The sequence below is a fragment of the Podarcis erhardii genome (genome assembly GCF_964252035.2).
Source record: "Podarcis erhardii genome assembly, chromosome: 1".
In the NCBI taxonomy this organism is placed as follows: Eukaryota; Metazoa; Chordata; class Lepidosauria; order Squamata; family Lacertidae; genus Podarcis; species Podarcis erhardii.
Window position 1 is genome coordinate 4,847,488 of NC_138497.1, and position 20,899 is coordinate 4,868,386.

Consider the following 20,899-nt stretch of genomic DNA (forward strand, 5'->3'; position numbering starts at 1 on the left):
AACCTAATCCTTTACAGCCATCCAAGTTGGACACAATCACCAACTCTTGTGGGTTCCCCCTATTGCCAGCAGGATCAGAAAGCACATGCTGCCTCTTCTACTCACTGTACAGCCATCAGAGCCAGCGGCAGCTACAGATGCTTCTGATCGTCTCTCTTCCAATGTCCGTTTCATCCGGGGAGCCTCCAGCCCCCTCCCGCTTTGTACTTTGTCTATCATGCCGTTCAAACCTGGGGAGGGGAACGAGGCACCCTCTTCCACCTGCCCAGTGGTTCAAGAGTGGACAGTTCCACCCCTCTGGGCGCGGTGGGATTGTCTAGTGGGCCTGCTAAGAGGCAAGGGAGTGGCAGAGGGGCAAATGACATGGGTATGTCACAGGAAACAGAACCGGGAATCAGAATGACCTTAAACAGATTGGAGAAGCAGGCGCCAACTAACAAAATGAATTTCAGGAGGGGCAAATGTCAGGTTCTGCAGTTAGGCAGGAAGAACCAGGTGCACAAATATAGGAGGGGGACACCTGGCTTACTAGGAGTACATGTGAAAAGGATCTAGGGGTTGTGGTGGACCACAAACTTGACATGAGTCGACAGTGTGATGCAGCAGCAAAAAAAGCTAATGCTATTCTAGGCTGCATCAGCAGAAGTGTCCAGATCAAGGGAAGTTATAGTACTACTCTATTCTGCCTTGGTCAGACAACACTTGGAATACTGTGTCCAATTCTGGGCATCGCAATTTAAGAAGGATGTTGACAAGCTGGAAGGTGTGCAGAGGAGGGCAACCAAGATGATCCAGGGTCTGGAAACCAAGCTTTGTGAGGAACTGTTGAAGGAGCTGGGTATGCTTAGCCTGGAGAAGAGGAGGCTGAGGGGAAATAGGATAGCCATCTTCAAATATCTCAAGGGCTGTCACATGGAAGATGTTTTCTCCTGCTCTGGAGGGGGAGGACTCGAACCCATGGCTTCAAGTCACAAGAAGGGAGATGCCGGCTAAACATCAGGAAGAACTTTCTTACAGCAACAGCTGCTCAAAAGTAAGACACTCTCCCTCAGGAGGTGGTGGACTCTCCTTCCTTGGAGGTTTTTATGCAGATGTTGGACGGCCATCTGTCATGGATGCTTTAGCTAAGATTCCTGCATTGCAGGGGGGTGGTCTTAAATGACACTGAGGGTCCCTTCCAACTCTACGGTTCTATGAAATGACTACCAGACTTTGAAAAACTAGTATCTCTGGATCAGGCTCATCCTTTTTTTTAGTTAATTAATAATTTTAGGTGGATTCTGAATGTGCAAATTTGTGTTGAATTTTATTTTGCTATTATCGTCCTTGGTGGGCCGTGCAAGCCACTATTCTGAATGCTTTCTATAGGGTAGTGGAATACAGTGGTGCCTCGCAAGACGAAATTAATCCGTTCCGTGAGGCTCTTCGTCTAGCGGTTTTTTCGTCTTGCGAAGCAAGCCCATTGACAGCTTAGCGGATTAGCGCTATAGCGGCTTTTAGCGGCTTTTAGCGGATCAGCTGATAAGCGGCTTATCAGCGAATCAGCTGATAAGCGGCTTAGCGGCTTAGGGAAAGGGGGGGAAACCCCGCAGGAACTCGCAAGACATTTCGTCTTGCGAAGCAAGCCCATAGGGAAATTCGTTTTGCGAAGCGCCTCCAAAACGGAAAACCCTTTCGTCTAGCGGGTTTTCCGTCTTGCGAGGCGTTCGTCTTGTGGAGCACCACTGTATCTTTAGAGAACCAAGGGAGTTTGGGAACTGCTGCTTTAGCCCAGCAGAGCATCCCTGAGATGATGACCACTGCCTATAGAACTATCTGCAGTCTGATGATGCTCACTGTAACGGCACCATAGGAACAACACAGGAGTCTGCGATGCAAGGAGAGGAAAAGGACGAGTCAAAATGCCCCATCAATCACAACACACAGTTTTTACTTGCAGAACAAACAAACAAAAAAAAGCTACCAAATACAAGTGTTAGAAAAACAGTGGTAGTAACTACGTCGGGAATGTACACGCCGGCCTCCCAGGCCCTTCCGAAGCTATGGCACATCCTTAGTTAAATCCCTGGAAAAGAACAAAATTGGCCCAGACTGAACAGCAACTGCAGTTCTGGTCCCCTGTCCCCCTCGCGTGGCGCTACTCTAAAAATGCTACATACACACAAGACCCAAATGCTAAGGAACATCGGAATAAATCTAACCTGCTGCGATAATTTTACGATTCAACATAAATAACTGAGTGACATTTATTTATTTTTTTGGGGGGGACACAAAAAAGGAATAAGGATATTATGTACATACACACACAGATACACAACCCTTTTCAACCACGCTCCGCACAACCCTCTTTTTTGAAAGAAAACGACAAAAGGGTTTTTGTCTGGCAAGAGCGTAAGTGGACATCAATTTTACTCTTTTACACATTCCCCCCTCCCTTTCCAGACAACTCTGCAGATGTCAAGATCTTTAGCCTCGTAACGTAGAGCAACATCATCATTCCATTCTCCCAAGAAGGCAGCCATTTTCGGTTTTTTTGATCATGCACTTCTCTGTAAACTTCCAGGCCATTTTGATTTTATGTTTAAATTGGGTGGACTCTGGAAACACGTCCACGTTGCTGAAAAAATCTCTACATCAGTGTCCAGGGCGGCCCAAATTGGGGTCACAGGCTCCTGTGAGGTTTACAGAATGGAGCAGAAAAACTTCTTCTCCCTAAAGGGGTTTTCTGAAGCAGGGACGGGGGTCAATAGAGGGTCTTCTTTGGCGTGGGCTTCGCAGTACGCCATCAGGTCTGCAGCGGCTTTCGACACCTGGGAAGAAAGAGAGAGGAGGTCAAGTTCCCCAGAAAGCAGTTGCGTGTCGAGGTCCCCAGGTCCACCCCAATAACTCACACATCACACAGAAATTTTTGTTTAAGATTTTTGGCATAATTTTGGCCACAACTTTATTAAAATACAAATTTGTGAGTGGTTGCGTAGGCATTGGTTGCGACTATCTGCCCCCACCATGGGGGACAGACTGACATTCCGCACGATGCGAAAGTCAGAATGGGGGAATACACTTGGGGGTTACACGGAGCAGGGAACCTGCCCTCACCCCAAATGCAACCAGGAACTCATTGCTATGGCCCGAGCCCCCTTGACAGAGTGGACAAGCAATAGTTAGCTCCCAATTCCTTTAACGGAATCCCTTGCAGCATCTGGCTTTAGAGGGGCAGGCACAGCCAATCCATGCCCCTCAACCAACCAAACCATAAACCAATGCCTAACCGCGAACCTTACAAGTTGTGACGATTTGCTATGCAGTAGGCAAAAACCAAATGGCCCCAACCAATCAGCCAGATGGACAAAATTCCTACCAGGCCCCCGCTCCAAAGCAGACGACCCCATGACAGGCATAGCAAGGTCAAGCGAACAACCCTATTCTAGGGAGGGAGGGACGGGCAATCCAATGCACTGGCGAAAAGAGGAAGCCCTGGCCTCGTGCAAGGAGTTTTAGCATTTCTGGCTGTCAATCAATAAATGGCAACATTAACTTCTTCCCAACAACAAGGGAAGCCCCAATCGCATCAGTGGCCAACGATCAATTAGCCCGCCCCCCAACTTTGGAGGGTCCTGGCGGCCCCCACCGCAACACGTGCTCTCCATGAAGGAGAACACGCTTTCTCAAAGAGCAGCTACTTGGGCAAGGAAGCCCACAGAGGCAGAAGATGGAGACCTGAAACCCTCTAATAATAATAATAATAATAATAATAATAATAATAATAATTCGTATTTTTATTTATACCCCGCCCTCCCCAGCCAAGGCTGGGCTCGGGGCGGCTAACAAGCAGTAATAAAAATAAGTTGAATGAATACAACTTAAAAACAAAATTAAAATACAACATTAAAATATTAAAATGTAGCCTCATCGCAGGAGGAGGAAGGAAAAGAAAAAAGAAAGAGGGGGAGGGAATCAAATTGGCTCCAAGCCAAAGGCCAGGCGGAACAACTCTGTCTTACAGGCCCTGCGGAAAGAAATCAGATCCCGCAGGCCCCTGGTCTCATGAGACAGAGCGTTCCACCAGGCCGGGGCCAGTGTTGAAAAGGCCCTGGCACTGGTTGAGGCTAATCTGACATCCTTAGGGCCTGGGACCTCTAGGGTGTTGCTATTTATGGACCTTGAAGCTCTCCATGGGGCATACCGGGAGAGGCGGTCCCGTAGGTCTTTAGATATTAATGGACTCTCAACTTGCACAAAATCAATGCGAGTTTTCCTCCAACTGCAACAGCAATCTACCCTCCTGTAGCAAAGAATCATAGACACCGAGAGACAACAGGACTGCTCGAGGTGCCCCGACTATAAAATTGGAGAAATCGAGAGAGATATAGCCGCACCGGCAGCATATCTCTTCTTTCTCATATCCAAAAATGCAAGAAGGGCTTTTACACTCGCCAGAAGTTTGACTCTGCCCTTGCCGGTCCTGGAAGGAGCCTTTAAAAAAAGTCCCATATGCTCAGAGACTTTGCATTGGGGGAGATAGGAAGCCCAGAGCACTTGTTCTTTAGATGTCCCTTTTATGAAGAGGCACGTAGTAAGACCATTGATCCCCTGCTGGTGAGGCTCGCCAACCTCCCAGAAAAGCAAAAATTTGACCTTTTCCTGTCAGGAGGCAGTGATGGCCATCAACTTTGATGGCTTTAAAAGAGGATCAGACAAGATCATGGAGGAGAGGGCTATTTTCTGCCTCCACAATCTCAGGCTCAGGAGGGAAGAGGGCTATTGTCCTCAGGTCCTACTTGCGGGTTTCGCACGTGCATCTGGTTCGTCACTGTGAGAAGAGGGTGCTGGACTAGATGGGGCATTGGGCAGATCCAGCAGGTTATTTTTATGTTCTTATTGCGTAATCTCACAGCGGTGGCTGTGAGAAGCAGTGGTTGTGAGTATCTGTTGGGTATTCTCTCTCTGTGTGTGAGAATCATTTGTTCCACAAACAAAGAACAAAGAAGCAGAAGGCCGAGATTGTTTGGTCTATGAAATGACATTTTCTGTGGGAACTGTCCTTTGGACATGCGCAGTGTGGCAGGAAGTACTGATAACAATGGTTCTGCGCAACTTGTAACTTGTTGTGAGTCTCTTGCTTGAGCCTTGCGGTGAGAGAAGCAGAGAGAGTGTCTTGGAGTCTTGTTGGACTCTAAGCTACCTTTGAAGGTGATCCGGAAACTACAACTAATCCAGAATGCGGCAGCTAGACTGGTGACTGGAAGCGGCCGCCGGGACCACATAACACCGGTCCTGAAAGACCTGCACTGGCTCCCAGGACGTTTCCGAGCACAATTCAAAGTGCTGGTGCTGACCTTGAAAGCCCTAAACGGCCTCAAAGGCCCAGTATACCTGAAGGAGCGTCTCCATCCCCATCGTTCAGCCTGGACACTAAGGTCCAGCTCCGAGGGCCTTCTGGCGGTTCCCTCATTGCGAGAAGCAAAGCTACAGGGAACCAGGCAGAGGGCCTTTTTGGTAGTGGCACCCACCCCGTGGAATACTCTCCCACCAGATGTCAAAGAGAAAAATAACTACCAAACTTTTAGAAGACATCTGAAGGCAGCCCTGTTTAGGGAAGCTTTTAATGTTTAATAGACTATTGTATTTTAGTGTTTTGTTGGAAGCCGCCCAGAGTGGCTGGGGAAACCCAGCCAGATGGGCGGGGTATAAATAAATAAGTAAGTAAATAAATAAATAAATAAATAATTTTTATTATTATTAAAAGACATCTGAAGGCAGCCCTGTTTAGGGAAGTTTTTAATATTTAATGCTGTATTGGTTTTAACACTCGATTGGAAGCCGCCCAGAGTGGCCGGGGAAACTCAGCCAGATGGGCGGGGTATAAATAATTTAATTATTAATTATTATTATTATTAGGTAAAGATAAATGGACCCCGGACCATTAGGTCCAGTCGTGGCCAGCTCTGGGGTTGTGGCGCTCATCTCGCTTTATTGGCCAAGGGAGCCGGCATACAGCTTCCGGGTCATGTGGCCAGCATGACTAAGCCGCTTCTGGCGAACCAGAGCAGCGCACGGAAACGGCGTTTACCTTCCCGCTGGAGTGGTACCTATTTATCTACTTGCACTTTGACGTGCTTTCGAACTGCTAGGTTGGCAGGAGCAGGGACCGAGTAATGGGAGCTCACTCCGTCGCAGGGATTCGAACCACCGACCTTCTGATTGGCAAGTCCTAGGCTCTGTGGTTTAACCCACAGCGCCACCCACGTCCCTAATTATTATTACTGTATATATTTGCTACCAATATGCTTTTATGCCTGTCAAGTAAACCTCTGCACTTGACTGAATCTTTATGGCATCCATGAGTGCTTATTGCCTATTGTGTGTACCTTCAACCCCGAAGACTCTTCCAAGGCAGCAGCTGTGTTGAAATGTAACTCTGCTGAGCATGGATACTGGCACACACGGGCAGCGAAATTGATGCTGGACCCAATCCTACTAAATCAACAGAGGTTGATGGATTGATCCAATGGTCTCAGGTCCTGTCCTTTTGAATTTGCCACTACTCTACTGGGTGGGTGGGGCTGTGCCCCATTTGCCCTAATGGACCAACTCCTTCTCTCTTCCTAGTGGCAAGATGAATCTCGCCACTCTCCCTCTTTTGCCCAAATTTCGTAATTCCCAGAGCTGTGCTAGCCTTGGCCTCATTTCCTCTGCCTACCCCTGCAAATGAACTAGAGTAGATATCAAAATTCAGGGAGCTGATATCTCAGAAAAATACATTGTGCAAACTATGCCTTCGTTGAAATCCCCACTCTCTGCAGCGGGGAAGACACAGACAGACACACAAGGGATAGGCAAATATCTTCATTCTGGCTTCTTTGTTACCCACTTTCCCAATCTTCACTTCCTCACATTTCCACATCTGTTTGCCATTTCTTTTTAAGAAGCCCTCATGAAAAATTATCAGCGTTTTCGCGCTCCTTTTTCACGCTGCATCCAATTTTGCTGTGCAGTTTTGTCCAGCACATGTCATTTTGCAGTCCCCCCCACAAGAATGCATTTTGGTACACATTCGTCGGCGGGAGAGCTGCATTGCAAAATTCAGAAAGTGTGAATCTCAAAGGACGGCCGTGTTTTGGCTCATGTATGGTTTCAGAAACTGAGCTGGGTAGGTTTGCCTTTAAAGGCAAATGGAATGGATTTTCTCCTGTGTTCCTCGTCTGCACCAGGTACACCTTGGGAAATTTCCAAAACCCAAGTCCAGCCTGCAACGTATGTGTTTTTGTGTAATAGCAACCAACCCCTTGATAACGCAAGGCTGGCCGAGACCCCTTTCTAAGTATGCCAAGCCAGGGTGAAGGATGCTTTGCTGTTGCCATAGTAACGCAGGGAGAAAGGAGCCAGCCGCAGCCATCTAGCACATTTTAACGCAAAGGCTCTCTGAATTTCTGTCCACGGATAGCAGGGTAGGTTACCCCGTTTAACAAAAGCACAACCAGAGAAATATAGCTAGGAAATGCTAACTCGAGCCAATCCTAGTTCCCGCAACGTGGCAATGCAATGGAAATGGCTTGAGGATTCGTAAATCGAGGGCGTGCCTGAGTGGTAGATTCGCTGCCGCTTACGGACTCACTGTTAAAACCGTGTTTATGGAAGGCAATCTTACTCGGCTACAAGGGATCGCCAAAGAAGAAGAAAGAAGATTCGCTGGCACACAGGTGCCAAATTTCATTTACCAAGACACGGGTGGGCAGATGACAGGCTTACAGGATCTGGTGTTGTTGTTTTTTTTAATCCTGATTTCCGCCAGCTGGAACCAGGAACAAAAGATCTGCTCTTGAAACGAATAGATTTGGAGCCCAGGAAATTGTTATGGATCACAGAGCTGAAGAGAGCTTGTGGTCTTGTCACAAAAGAAATCCACTCCTGATTGTCCCCCACACCAACAGCCCAGATTTCTCCCTGGATGTGGGGGTGGAGTCACTTCATCGTTGCAAATTCTAGCCAGTCTATTAAGAACATAAGAGGAGCTTGGTGGATCCTGTTCTCACAGTGGCTGAACACATGCCCCAATGAGGAACCCTCAAGCAGGATTCGAACACAAGACCGTTCTCATTTTCTGCAGTTTCCAGCAACAGGCATTCATAAACATCACTGATTCCAGCTACAACAGCAGAGCAGAACCACTTGATTGCGCTCTCCTCCATGAATTTTGCTAGTTGTCTTTTAAAGCCATCCAAGATGGCGGCCATCCCTGCCTCCTGTGGCAGCGAGTTCCACCGTTTAACGACGCGCTGTCCTGAATTGTCCAATTCTATGGACTCCCAACTCCCACCATCCCCAAGTTGGCTGGGGCTTATGGGAGTTGTAGTCCCAAGAACTTCTGCAGGGCCAAAGCTGCGCCATCCCTTTTTTAAAAAAACCAACAACATCCCCTTCCCCGAAGCTAGGCATAAGCAACCTTTGGCCCTCCAGATGTTTGGGACTACAATTCCCATCATCCCTGACCACTGGTCCTGTTAGCTAGGTGTTATGTACTGAGTTGAATAGGATCCAAAATGCAGCAGCCTGATTGGTCCTAGAATAATAGGATCCAGAATGCAGCAGTCTGATTGGTCCTAGAACAGTAGGATCCAGAATGCAGCAGTCTGATTGGTCCTAGAACAATAGGATCCAAAATGCAGCAGTCTGATTGGTCCTAGAACAATAGGATCCAGAATGCAGGAGTCTGATTGGTCCAAGAACAATAGGATCCAGAATGCAGGAGTCTGATTGGTCCACAGGACCCACCCACTCCAGCTCCAGGTGGAAGTGAATCCACAACCTGATTGGCCTACAGGAGAATCCTGGAATTAGCCGATCACATGGGGCCCATTGTGTTGTATATAAAGCAGATATTTTGGGGGAACATTCATTCCTCCTCAACACTATGAGCTGAATAAACAGCATGAAATCCACTCTCAACGAGTATATTTCACTAGGGATCATGGGAGTTGTAGGCCAAAACATCTGGAGGACCGAAGGCTGCCTACGCCTGCCCTAAGCTACCTGTCTGAGCCGGGAACTTGCTCGCGGGGCCTTACCTTTATTCTGTCGATGTTCGCCTCCATTTTGAGCTGCTCTACCAGTTTCCTGGCTTGCGCTATGCTGGTGGTGTTGTTGCTGGCCATCTGAACTTTGCTCGTGGGCCTGCGGGTGCTTGCCCCTCCCGGTGCACTGCAAAAGACGAGAGAATAAATCAAGGTGGTCCATCAGGAAGCTAATAAACTGCTAGGCTTGCAAAGCTATCCTTGGGGGGATGAGGAATCTGATCGAGGGGACGGTGATTAATAATGATGCAAATACTACAGTTTGGTTTCATGGGCTGCAAGAAAATAGTCCACTATTTTTATTTTTAAAGTACCTTAGCTGGTGTAGAACAGAAACTCACCTTGGGAAAACACTTAGTTTGCAGAGGAGGATTCTTGTAAACTCAGATGTATAAAAAGTAAAGTGAGTTTTGAGAAAATGCATCCAAGGGCATTATGCTGATAGAATCAATCAATCAATCAATCAATCAATATTGTTATTTATACTCTGCCCACCTGACTGGGTTTCCCTAGCCACTCTGGGCAGCTCCCAACAGAATATTAAAAACACGATAAAACACTAAACATTAAAAACTTCCCTAAACAGGGCTGCCTTCAGATGTCTTCTACAAGTCAGATAGTTGTTTATTTCCTTAACATCTGATGGGAGGGCTTTCCACAGGGTGGGTGCCACTACCGAGAAGGCACTTCGCCTGGTTCAAACACAACCAGCTCCCTCCCACGATGTGTTTTGAGATTAGGCAGCAAGATTCCCAAGATGACTTATTTCATTTTACTTATTTCATAAAATTCATACGCCGCGTGACTGTTTTTTTAAAAAAACACAGTCAAATTGGTTTTCCAAAAAGAGAAAACAAGAACATTATCAATAAGGAAAATTAAGAACCATCCTTTAAGACTTTAGAAAAGTGAAAATCTAGTACAGTGGTACCTCGGGTTAAGAACTTAATTCGTTCCTGAGGTCCGTTCTTAACCTGAAACTGTTCTTAACCTGAAGCACCACTTTAGCTAATGGGGCCTCCCAGCGCCGTTGCACGATTTCTGTTCTCATCCTGAAGCAAAGTTCTTAACCCGAGGTAATATTTCTGGGTTTGTGGAGTCTGTAACCTGAAGCGTATGTAACCTGAAGCGTATGTAACCCGAGGTACCACTGTACAACCCTCTGCAATGTTGGAATGTTTTTTTCCCCAAACCCACAGCCCTGAGATTAAGGGTCTCATGCGCTAGATAGAAAATGAAGGAGGACAATTCACCTGAAGTCAGTGTCCCCTGTGATAGTCTGTGTGGAGACGATCCGAGCGGAGGATGTTCACTCCTCAAGAGTAAGCAAAGTCCTGTAGAATCAAAGAGAATGGGGCATGTGAGATGTGTCTAAGCCCTGCTATGAGTCCCCACCAGATGTTTTGAATCACAACTCCCACCAGCCCCTGGGGAGATCCTTTCCCCCCTCTCCTCGCCCCCAATAATATTATTAACTATTATTTTTTATTATTGATTGCCCACCCTTCACTTTACAGGCACCAGAGCAGGCTGCAAGCCTAAGGCGCGACGTTTAAAGGGGGCTCAAAACAGCTTATAACCCGAAAGAGCGAACTGCCTGCCCACAGAAAAGCAGAAAGAAGCAACCAGAATCTGTTTCATCAGAGCTAAACAAAGGAATAATAATAATAATAATAATAATAATAATAATAATAATAATTTATTATTTATACCCCGCCCATCTGGCTGGGCTTCCCCAGCCAGTCTGGGCGGCTTCCAAAAAAATATTAAAATACTGTGATACATCAAACATTAAAAGCTTCCCTAAACAGGGCTGCCTTCAGATGTCTTCTAAAAGTCTGGTAGTTGTTGTTCTCTTTGACATCTGGTGGGAGGGAGTTCCACAGGGCGGGCGCCACCACCGAGAAGGCCCTCTGCCTGGTTCCCTGTAACCTCACTTCTCGCAGGGAGGGAACCGCCAGAAGGCCCTTGGTGCTGGATCTCCATGACCGGGCTGAATGATGGGGGTGGAGACGCTCCTTCTGGTATATTGGGCCTTTGAGGCCATTTAGGGCTTTAAAGGTCAGCACCAACACTTTGAATTGTGCTCAGAAACGTACTGGGAGCCAGTGTAGGTCTCGGCGGCCACTCCCAGTCACCAGTCTAGCTGCTGCGTTCTGGATTAGTTGTAGTTTCCGTGTCACCTTCAAGGGTAGGCCCACGTAGAGCGCATTGCAGTAGTCCAAGCGGGAGATAACCAGAGCAACACTCTGGCGAGGCAGTCCGCAGACAGATAGGGTCTCATCCTGCGTACCAGATGGAGCTGGTAAACAGCTGCCCTGGACACAGAATGGACCTGCACCTCCATGGACAGCTTTGAGTCCAAAATGACTCCCAGGCTGCGCACCTGGTCCTTCAGGGGCACAGTGACCCCATTCAGGACCAGGGAGTCCTCCACACCAGCCCGCCTCCTGTCCCCTAAAAACAGTACTTCTGTCTTGTCAGGATTCAATCTCAATTATGTCCCGCATGACGGTAGGAAAGTTAGCCTGGCTGCAGGATGAGGTCAAAGGCACCGCCAGTCCAGCACCTTGTTCTTACAGTGGCCAACCAGGCGCTTCAAGGGGATGTCCACGGGCAAGACTTTGTCTCTCCCAACCCGCCATTCCCGGCCATGGCTCTTCTGAGACGCACTGCCTCCGACAGAAGAGGAAAGACACAGCTGTTGTGGTCCGTGGCCATTGGTAGCCTTGTCCTTCAAGATGAGGGGCGGGGCTTGAGGAGAGGGGGTGTGGCTGGGGAGCATCCCAAAGGCTTGTTTCGCACAGCCACATGGAGATCCTTGGAAGAAAAATGGTGCTACGTGTGGGATGTGATCCATGAGAGGCAGTCAAGTACAACATTCCTTGTAATGTTAGAAAAGACATGCAAGGAAATGTTTGGTCCAGCCAGTCAAAAACTGCCTGTTTCCTCCTGGGCTGGAGCATCCTTCCTTTTGCATGTGATAGAAGGTGGGCGTGACCTTACCTGTCCAGGTAACAAAAGGATGAGTCACACAGCACACTCTTTTTTTTGACTTCCTTGTTCGTTTGACCAGCTTTTAGCTAGGAACGCTCTGCTAGTCCTCAGCTAGCAGGAACGTACAATAATAATAATAATAATATTTTTTTATTTATACCCTGCTGTTATGTACTGAGTCGAATAGGATCCAAACTGCAGCAGTCTGATTGGTCCTAGAACAATAGGATCCAAAAGGCAGCAGTCTGATTGGTCCTAGAACAATAGGATTCAGAATGCAGCAGTCTGATTGGTCCTAGAACAATGCAGCAGTATGATTGGTTGGCAGGAACCACCCAATCATGCTCCAGATTGAAGTGAATCCACAACCTGATTGGCTTACAATAGAATTCCGAAATTAGCCAATCATGTGCAGCCCATTGTGTAAATAATGTATATAAAGCAGATACTTTAAGGGGACTTTCATTCATTCCTCCTCACCACTATGAGCTGAATAAAGAGCATTAAATCACTTTGCGACTCTGAGTATATTTCACCTGCCCATCTGGCTGAGTTTCCCCAGCCACTCTGGGCGGCTCCCAATCAAATGTTAAAAACAGTACAGCATTAAATATTAAAAACTTCCCTGAACAGGGCTGCCTTCAGATGTCTTTTAAAGATAGGATAGCTGCTTATTTCCTTCACATCTGAAGGGAGGGCGTTCCACAGGGCGGGAGCCACTACCGAGAAGGCCCTCTGCCTGGTTCCCTGTAACCTCACTTCTCACAATGAGGGAACTGCTAGAAGGCCCTTGGCGCTGGATCTCAGTGTCTGGGCTGAACGATTGGGGTGGAGACGCTCCTTCAGGTATACAGGACCGAGGCTGTTTAGGGCTTTATCTGAGACAGACCGAATTGTATAATTGTGAGAGGCTCACACGAGCCTGCAAGCAGCTAGCTGCTGTGCATGTAAAAAGGGGGAATGTAAACTCTAATACATAAAGGAACTTGCTAGCACAAGTTAGGAAGGATATTAATAATCGATATATCCTCTCCTGCCACCCTGAATGTTCCCACAGTACACTCATGCAATAAAATAAAACGAAAGTATTCACAGGGGCAGAGAAGCAGGAAGAGAACACATTGATCTCGAGAACAGTTTGGTTTGTGTGTGTTAAAAGCCAGCTGCAAAACCAGCAACACCTGCCTCCATCAAAGGCAGCCCAAGAAACGTTTTCAGGTCTGCAGAGGCACAGGTGGAGGTTTAAGCCATGGGTGCGGGTGGCGCTGTGGTCTAAACCACAGAGCCTAGGGCTTGCTGATCAGAAGGTCAGTGGTTCGAATCCCCGTGACGGGGTGAGCTCCCGTTGCTCGGTCCCTGCTCCTGCCCACCTAGCAGTTCAAAAGCAAGTCAAAGTGCAAGTAGATAAATAGGTACCGCTCTGGCAGGAAGGTAAACGGCGTTTCCATGTGCTACTCTGGTTCGCCAGAAGCGGCTTAGTCCTGCTGGCCACATGACCCAGAAGCTGTCTGCGGACAAACACCAGCTCCCTCGGCCTATAGAGCGAGATGAGCACCACAACCGCAGTGTCGTCCGCGACTGGACCTAATGGTCAGGGGTACCTTTACCTTTAGGCAAACTAAGGCCCGGGGGCCGGATCTGGCCCAATCACCTTCTAAATCCGGCCCACGGATGGTCCGGGAATCAGCATGTTTTTACACAAGAAGAATGTGTCATTTTATTTAAAATGCATCTCTGGGTTATTTGTGGGGCATAGGGATTCGTTCATTCCCCCCCCCCCCAATATAGTCCGGCCCCCCACAAGGTCTGAGGGACAGTGGACCGGCCCCCTGCTGAAACCGTTTGCTGACCCCTGGTTTAAGCGCTCGGGGCTTAACTGGAAGGGGGCATTCACTTTGGCCTCAAATCATGCTGGTTTATGTCAAGGATCATTGGACCGATGACAGGCAGAGATCCTACAGGTAGAGACAGGAGGCGCACGTTATGAAATGTAACGGAAGTCATCTGATCACACACTCCCTTTTCTAAAAAAAAGTAATAATATTTATTAAAGTTTCAAAGCAGTTACAAAAATGAAAAGAAAAAAGAAAAAGAAACAAAAAAAATACAAATTACAGAAAAATAAAAACAATTAAAAACATATCAGTCTTTCCATATCTTGTCTTTCATTTGCTTATTTCCCTGACCTCCTCACACCTCCCTTTTTTGTATTCTAGTTCACTAGTTGTTTCAGCAAATCCTTACCATTTTTACTTTTATCTTGATATTTTATCTTAATATATTGTGACTTTACATTTTCACCTATTAACAATCTATTTTTACATACCCCTTTATAACATTATTTACTAAAACCACATAACTTCATTTCAGCATCCTTCTAACATTCCTTAATTTTACAATGTTTCTGTAAATAAGCTTTAAATTTCTTCCAATCTTCTTCTACCAACTCTTCTCGCTGGTCTCGGATTCTGCCAGTCATTTCCGCCAGTTCCATATAGTCCATCAACTTCATCTGCCATTGACCACACACTCCCAGCCACAAAAAAAAAAGTTTACCCTTTCTGTTCACCCACCCCCTCATAATGCGAGTTCTCCAGGCAGCATACGAACCCCATCCGGTTTGAAGCAAGAGCATAAAATAACGTGCAACAAATAACGTGCAACAAATGCAGCTTGGTGTTCAAGCCACTTTCGCTACATATTATTATTATTATTAATAATAATAATATTTTTTATTTATGCCCCACCCTCCCCAGCCAAGGCCGAGCTCAGGGCGGCTAACAAGCAATAATCAAAACAAGTTGAATGAATACAACTTAAAAACATAATGAAAATACAACATTAAAATATTGAAACATTTAAATATTAAAATGCAGCCTCATTACAGGAGGAGAAAGGAAAAAGAAAGAGGGGGAGGGAATCAAATTGGCTCTAAGCCAAAGGCCAGGCGGAACAACTCTGTCTTACAGGCCCTGCGGAAAGAAATCAGATCCCGCAGGGCCCTGGACTCATGAGACAGAGCGTTCCACCAGGCCGGGGCCAGTGTTGAAAAGGCCCTGGCACTGGTTGAAGCCAATCTAACTTCCTTAGGGCCCGGACCACTAGGGTCTTGCTATTTATGGACCTTGAGGCTCTCCGTAGGGCATACTGGGAGGCGGTATTATTATATTAGAGGCGGCCTTTGCCAATTGGGGCCGATGGGAGTTGTAGTCCCAAACCTCCAGAGGCTGCCAAATTGGCAAAGGCTGGCTTAGCATGCCTCTTGTTGTAAATAAAAATATGCCCTTTTCCCTTATGGGGTATTCAAGAGCCCATATAGAGTCCTCACATAGGTTCCCTATTGGTAGGAAAAAATAACAGAGGCCAACCAGAGAATATTCAGAAGCAAAGCAGCTAGTAAGCTTGATCTTTATTGATCTGTTGCAACAGGGTGCTCCCCTCACTCGCAGAAAAGGAGGAGGACCCACAAAAATGCTGTGCAAGGGCTTATAAAGACTTTTGAAATCCCCATCCTGTAGATCAAGACCACCCCCAGAAACATTATACATACATCACAGAAGGGGTGTAACCTAAGACCACCTCTCAGATACATCACAGAAAAGGCGGTCTAAAACAGAACATTTGCATGATGTTTTTCTCCTGTCGCTTGTTTATTTCCTGTCTGGCAGGTTACTTGATTGGATTGCCTGAGGAGCCTGGCCAGTCTTTTGTAATGATAAGGCTCACATCCTTATTCAGGTACAGATAGGTAGCCGTGTTGGTCTGCCATGGTCAAAACAAAATAAAAAAATTCCTTCCAGTAGCACCTTAAAGACCAACTGAGTTAGTTCTAGGTATGAGCTTTCGTGTGCATGCACTGAAGAAGTGTGCCTGCACACGAAAGCTCATACCTAGAACTAACTCAGTTGGTCTTTAAGGTGCTACTGGAAGGAATTTTTTTATTTTGTTTTGACCCTTATTCAAACACAGACATACCCTTAAGACAGGATTTGTGAAGGAAAAGACAATGGGGAGGCTTTTCCATTTTGACCTTGCAGAGAAAACATTTGGTCAGTTTAGGAATCAAAATGGTTCCAGGTTGGTCTTCCTGTGCTGATCTATGTATGTGCGGTTATGAACATTACCATATATCTAAGACCATAAAATTCCTAACACACTCTCCACCAACTTCACCTGTGGGACGCCGGCATGCTTGCAAACCCACCTTTCCTTGCAATAAAAGCACCCAGATTCTTGTAGAGAAAGGAAATTACAGAGCAACAAGGTTGAGAGTTTTCACGCACTCACAGAAACTGAAGATCCGGACAGGGAAATTGGGGGTTTCTGCAAGGACTATGCTCCCCGGCTCACTTTGCAAAGAAAACTTTGGCCTAGCCTTATAAACGTCTTTTGTTCTCTATATAGGTTCCAGCTGGCTAATTACTTTCTCCTCCCCTTTACTGCTGGCAGGTGGTCCTGTTTAAGACCTGATCCTCAGTTGTCCCCTCCCCTCCCAGCAAGGCCCCTGTGCCTTTAACACCTGCATGGCAGGTCATAATTCAACCGGTATAACCCTGCACAATGGGGGGCCCACCTGTGGAATTCACCGTCCCCAAATGGGGCGATGGCAAGTAGGTTCCCACCCCAGCACCGGTCGAAATTTTTATTTGTAATATCCAAGGCAACACGATGACCGATGCGATGTCAATATAAACTCTTTATATAATCTATATAGAACATTGAACAGTATGAAATATATGAAATATGCACTCTCTGCCAAACCAAATAAACAGAAATCTTATAAATCACTGAAAGTCACAAAATATGCACTCTTGATGGATTCTCTTGAAAGCTACACACACACACACACACACACACACACACTCACTGTTCACTACGTCTGTTTGTGGACCACTTCGGCAGCGTTGGACGTCATAAAACAAAGCTTTACGGCTTGTTTTCACCAGATAAGAATCAGACCCCTTGCTTCTTTCAGAGACTTGCACAGTCTACAAAGACTTTCAAAGACTTATAAGACTTATGTTTATTTGGTTCTATGTTTTGGTTCTATGTTACATATTTTTAACTGCTGTTATATCTGTATTGTCCCTGTTATACCCAATTGCAATAATAATAATAATAATAATAATAATAATAATAATAATAATAATATTTTATTTATACCCTGCCCTTTCTGGTTCAAAAACCGGGCTCAGGGCGGCTAACAACAAATATAAACCACTTAGTTATAAAAGCAGCATAAAATACAGTATAAAAACATGAATAACAATAAAAATCAAAAATCAATTTAGGGGAAATAAGCATTGGATAATCACCAGGGCTAGCTGACTGAATTGGTCCTACTTGGGCCAGCAAGGAGGCCAGGGGAGAATTAGCTGTGGGGTCTCCCTATCGTGTTTTATGACTTCCCTGATACTGTATGTGAGCTGGAACTGGTCTGCGACCGAAATAATAAATTTGTATTTGTTTAGTTGTTTAGTTGGATTTGCAAAAGGCTCATTACTGCTGGTTTCCAACGAAGGCAAAATTCCATCTGTTTACAATTTATATACGTGTGTATACTTGAAAAGTAAGCGAAATGTACAAAGGAACCCAAACAGAGGACGCCCACGGGAGCCAAGGAAGTAAACACATAAGAGGAAAAGAAGAAGACGTTTCAAACTTCAAAGCCTGTGTTGCAACTAATATCAAGCGTAGTTTAAACATGACAGCAACTTAAACATTGCAACGTACCGTATCACAAATCTTTAGAAGAGGAGGCCAGCTTAGCCTAGCGGTTCCTTCACATTCCAGTCCGAGTCACTGTTAGCTTAAATGGCATTTCCCCTCCCGCAAGGAGGAAAAATAGCCCGGAGATGAGAGTTAAATAGAACCTCCATGTCTACGCGCAGTCTACCTGCGATACTCCGCCTGTCAGTTTCTGGCTACCTGCTGCTGGAAACAGAGTGCTGGCTGGGGAAGGACCTGCCCGCCAAGCCCTTGCATCAAGGTTGGAACAAATTTTTGAAAACCGCACATTGCATTTGTTCCCCTCCCTCTTCTTCCAAGCACTTGGGATGTTTTGGGATTCCGACAAGGTTTCTTTTCTTTCTTTTTTTTTCAAATGCTTTTTATTGATTTTCACAAACATAAATAAAGTTTAAACTTTTACAGTCAACATTTTGTGTCGTATTATTTACCCTGCGCAATTTCGCGCCCGGACTTCCCTCCTGGCCTGCTTCGGTTCTCCTAATTTACGTCTTCTCTTACAGATTCATATTTGCCCTCTATTCACATCACAGGATTTATATTAGCCCTGCTACAGTTTTTAAACTTCTGCAATTAATTCGTATGCACACAAATTTACTCCACTCCTCTTCAAACTTTGTCACTTTTTGGTCTTGAATTTTAGAGGTCATTTTTGCCAATTCTGCATATTCAAATAATTTTGTCTGCCACTCCATTATGGTTGGGATCTCCTGGGATTTCCACTTTTGGACCACGAGAATCCTAGCGGCAGTCGTGGCGTACTGAAATAATTTACGGTCTTCTTTTCTCACTTCCTCTCCTATTATCCCTAATAAAAAAGCCTCCGGTTTCTTTGGGAATGCATATTTTAAAAAAATTTTCAACTCATTATATATCGAGTCCCAAAACTTTTTCATCTTTTCACATGTCCACCACATATGGTAGAGTTCACTGTCCTTTAATTTGCACTTCCAGCAGGCTTTATTACTCAATCTGTACATTTTTGCCAATTTAACCGGGGTAATATATCACTAAGGGACACGGGTGGCGCTGTGGGTTAAACCACAGAGCCTAGGACTTGCCAATCAGAAGGTCGGCAGTTCGAATCCCTGCGACAGGGTGAGCTCCCGTTGCTCGGTCCCTGCTCCTGCCAACCTAGCAGTTTGAAAGCACGTCAAAGTGCAAGTAGATAAATAGGTACCACTCCGGCGGGAAGGTAAACGGCGTTTACGTGCGCTGCTCTGGTTCGCCAGAAGTGGCTTAGTTATGCTGGCCACATGACCCGGAAGCTGTACGCTGGCTCCCTCGGCCAATAAAGCGAGATGAGCGCCCCAACCCCAGAGTCGGCCACGACTGGGCCTAATGGTCAGGGGTCCCTTTACCCTTTAATATATCACTGGTACATCATTTCCCCTAGGTTTTCTTTTAAGGTGGAGCACGCTGTAAACCTCATACCTTCCTTCCATAGTCTTACCCAGTTGTTGTACTCAATATTGTAACCAAAGTCGACTGCCCATTTTATCATGACTTCTTTCATCCTTGGTGTTCCATTTGAGCAAATAGTCGTACATTTTAGACAAAAGTTTTGTTCTACCCCCTAAGATTTCTGTTTGGTATTTTGACTTCTTTTCGCTGGGGATTCTGACAAGGTTTCTTTTTTCTTTTTCCAAATGCTTTTTATTGAGATTTAAGAACACCAACCAACAAAAACATCAAGTCTTATTACATATATCCTACTTTATGCTCCATCATAGAGCCATTGACTTCCGTCTTTTCCTTCCGCAAGTTTTCTTATTCCAGTCTATAATTCACAGTTTCATTGGTTAAGAATTACACCGTGACATAAGATTTAATTCAATCCTGCCAACGTTTTCATATTTCTACAGTTCTCACTTATATAAACCATAAATTTACTCCATTCTTTTTGGTATTTAGTCTCCTGATTGCAAATTCTGTGTGTCAATTTTGCCATTTCAGCGTATTCAACCAGCTTTATCTGCCATTCCCTTACAGTCGGAATCTCCTGTAACTTCCACTTTTGGGCTATCTAAACTCTAGCTGCTGTCGTTGCATACAGATATAATCTTTGGTCTGTCTTCTTAATATCTTCTCCCACCAAGCCTAGCAAAAATTCTTCCGGCTTTTTTTGTAACCGACAAGGTTTCTTAATGGGGACAAGGAAGTCGATTCACATGCAATGTTCGCTTTCTTTCTTTTTTTCTCAGCCCTTGGCATTTTTTTTTAAAAAAATAAATATATAATCTCTTTTTTATTTATGACGTGCGGTTTGAAATTTTGAAAGACGAGCGGAGCCCAACTGGAAAGGGGCCAGCAAAAATGAGTGGTAATGAGCCCGTTTCCATGGAGACGGCTTCATTAGCATGCTGGCGTACGGCGATGGTTTGCTCAGAGCATCTCGGGGAAGCGAGGTTTCAAAAGGGTTTGGCAAGGGAGGAGAAGGAAAAGCTCACCACCCCGTTCCGCAGGTCAAAAGAAATAGATGTATGTTTTTCCTTGTCTCAGAAACAAGGAGGGCATTGTAACAGTTGCTGACTTGGCAGCATTGAGTTCCAATTCTGCTCTCTCTTTCCCACCTTCAGAGGAATTTCCCCCCTTGAAAATTCAAAATATGCCGAAAGGCGATGGGAGTTTGAGCAGTCGGAAGCAAGGCATTTCAGAACCAGAGATCTACATGTGGGGAACAGAGAAGATAAGGTGGAAACAGGACAGTTCCACTTATTTCAGGGCACACCGAGAGGAAAAATAATAAAAACTCAGATGAGAGACCTCATTTGAACACTGCATTTGCAGCATGCATTTAATGCGCTATGATATGACTTTGCACAGGCATGGCTCCCCAAAAAAGAATCCTGGGAGTTCTAGTTTGTTGCGAATGCTGAGAGCTGTTATTCCCGCTGCAGGAACCACAGTTCAAAAAGGGTTTTAATAATCAGTTCCTCCTCATGGGGAACTCTGGGAATCGAACCACCTAGGGGCGCAGCAATGAAATCGCAAACACAATTTGCAAAGCTAAGCAGGGTCCAGGGTGGTTCCAAATTGGATGGGAAACCACATGTTGAGATTCCTGCATTGAAGGGTTGGAC

The 20,899-nt window shown here is 45.8% G+C and overlaps 1 protein-coding gene across 1 annotated transcript in view; it reads right to left on the bottom strand.

The window, feature by feature from the left end:
• Window positions 1–1,909: 1,909 nt before the first annotated feature.
• GNG2 (G protein subunit gamma 2) overlaps window positions 1,910–20,899 on the bottom strand; it is a 68,320-nt gene continuing 49,330 nt past the window's right edge. Inside the window, exons 2-4 of the mRNA XM_081867393.1 lie at window positions 10,325–10,405; window positions 9,066–9,198; window positions 1,910–2,810 (exon numbers count right to left, since the gene is read on the bottom strand). Of these exons, the coding sequence (XP_081723519.1) occupies window positions 2,682–2,810; window positions 9,066–9,152 (216 nt within the window). The 5' untranslated portion in view covers window positions 9,153–9,198; window positions 10,325–10,405 and the 3' untranslated portion in view covers window positions 1,910–2,681. The remainder of the gene's footprint in view (window positions 2,811–9,065; window positions 9,199–10,324; window positions 10,406–20,899) is intronic.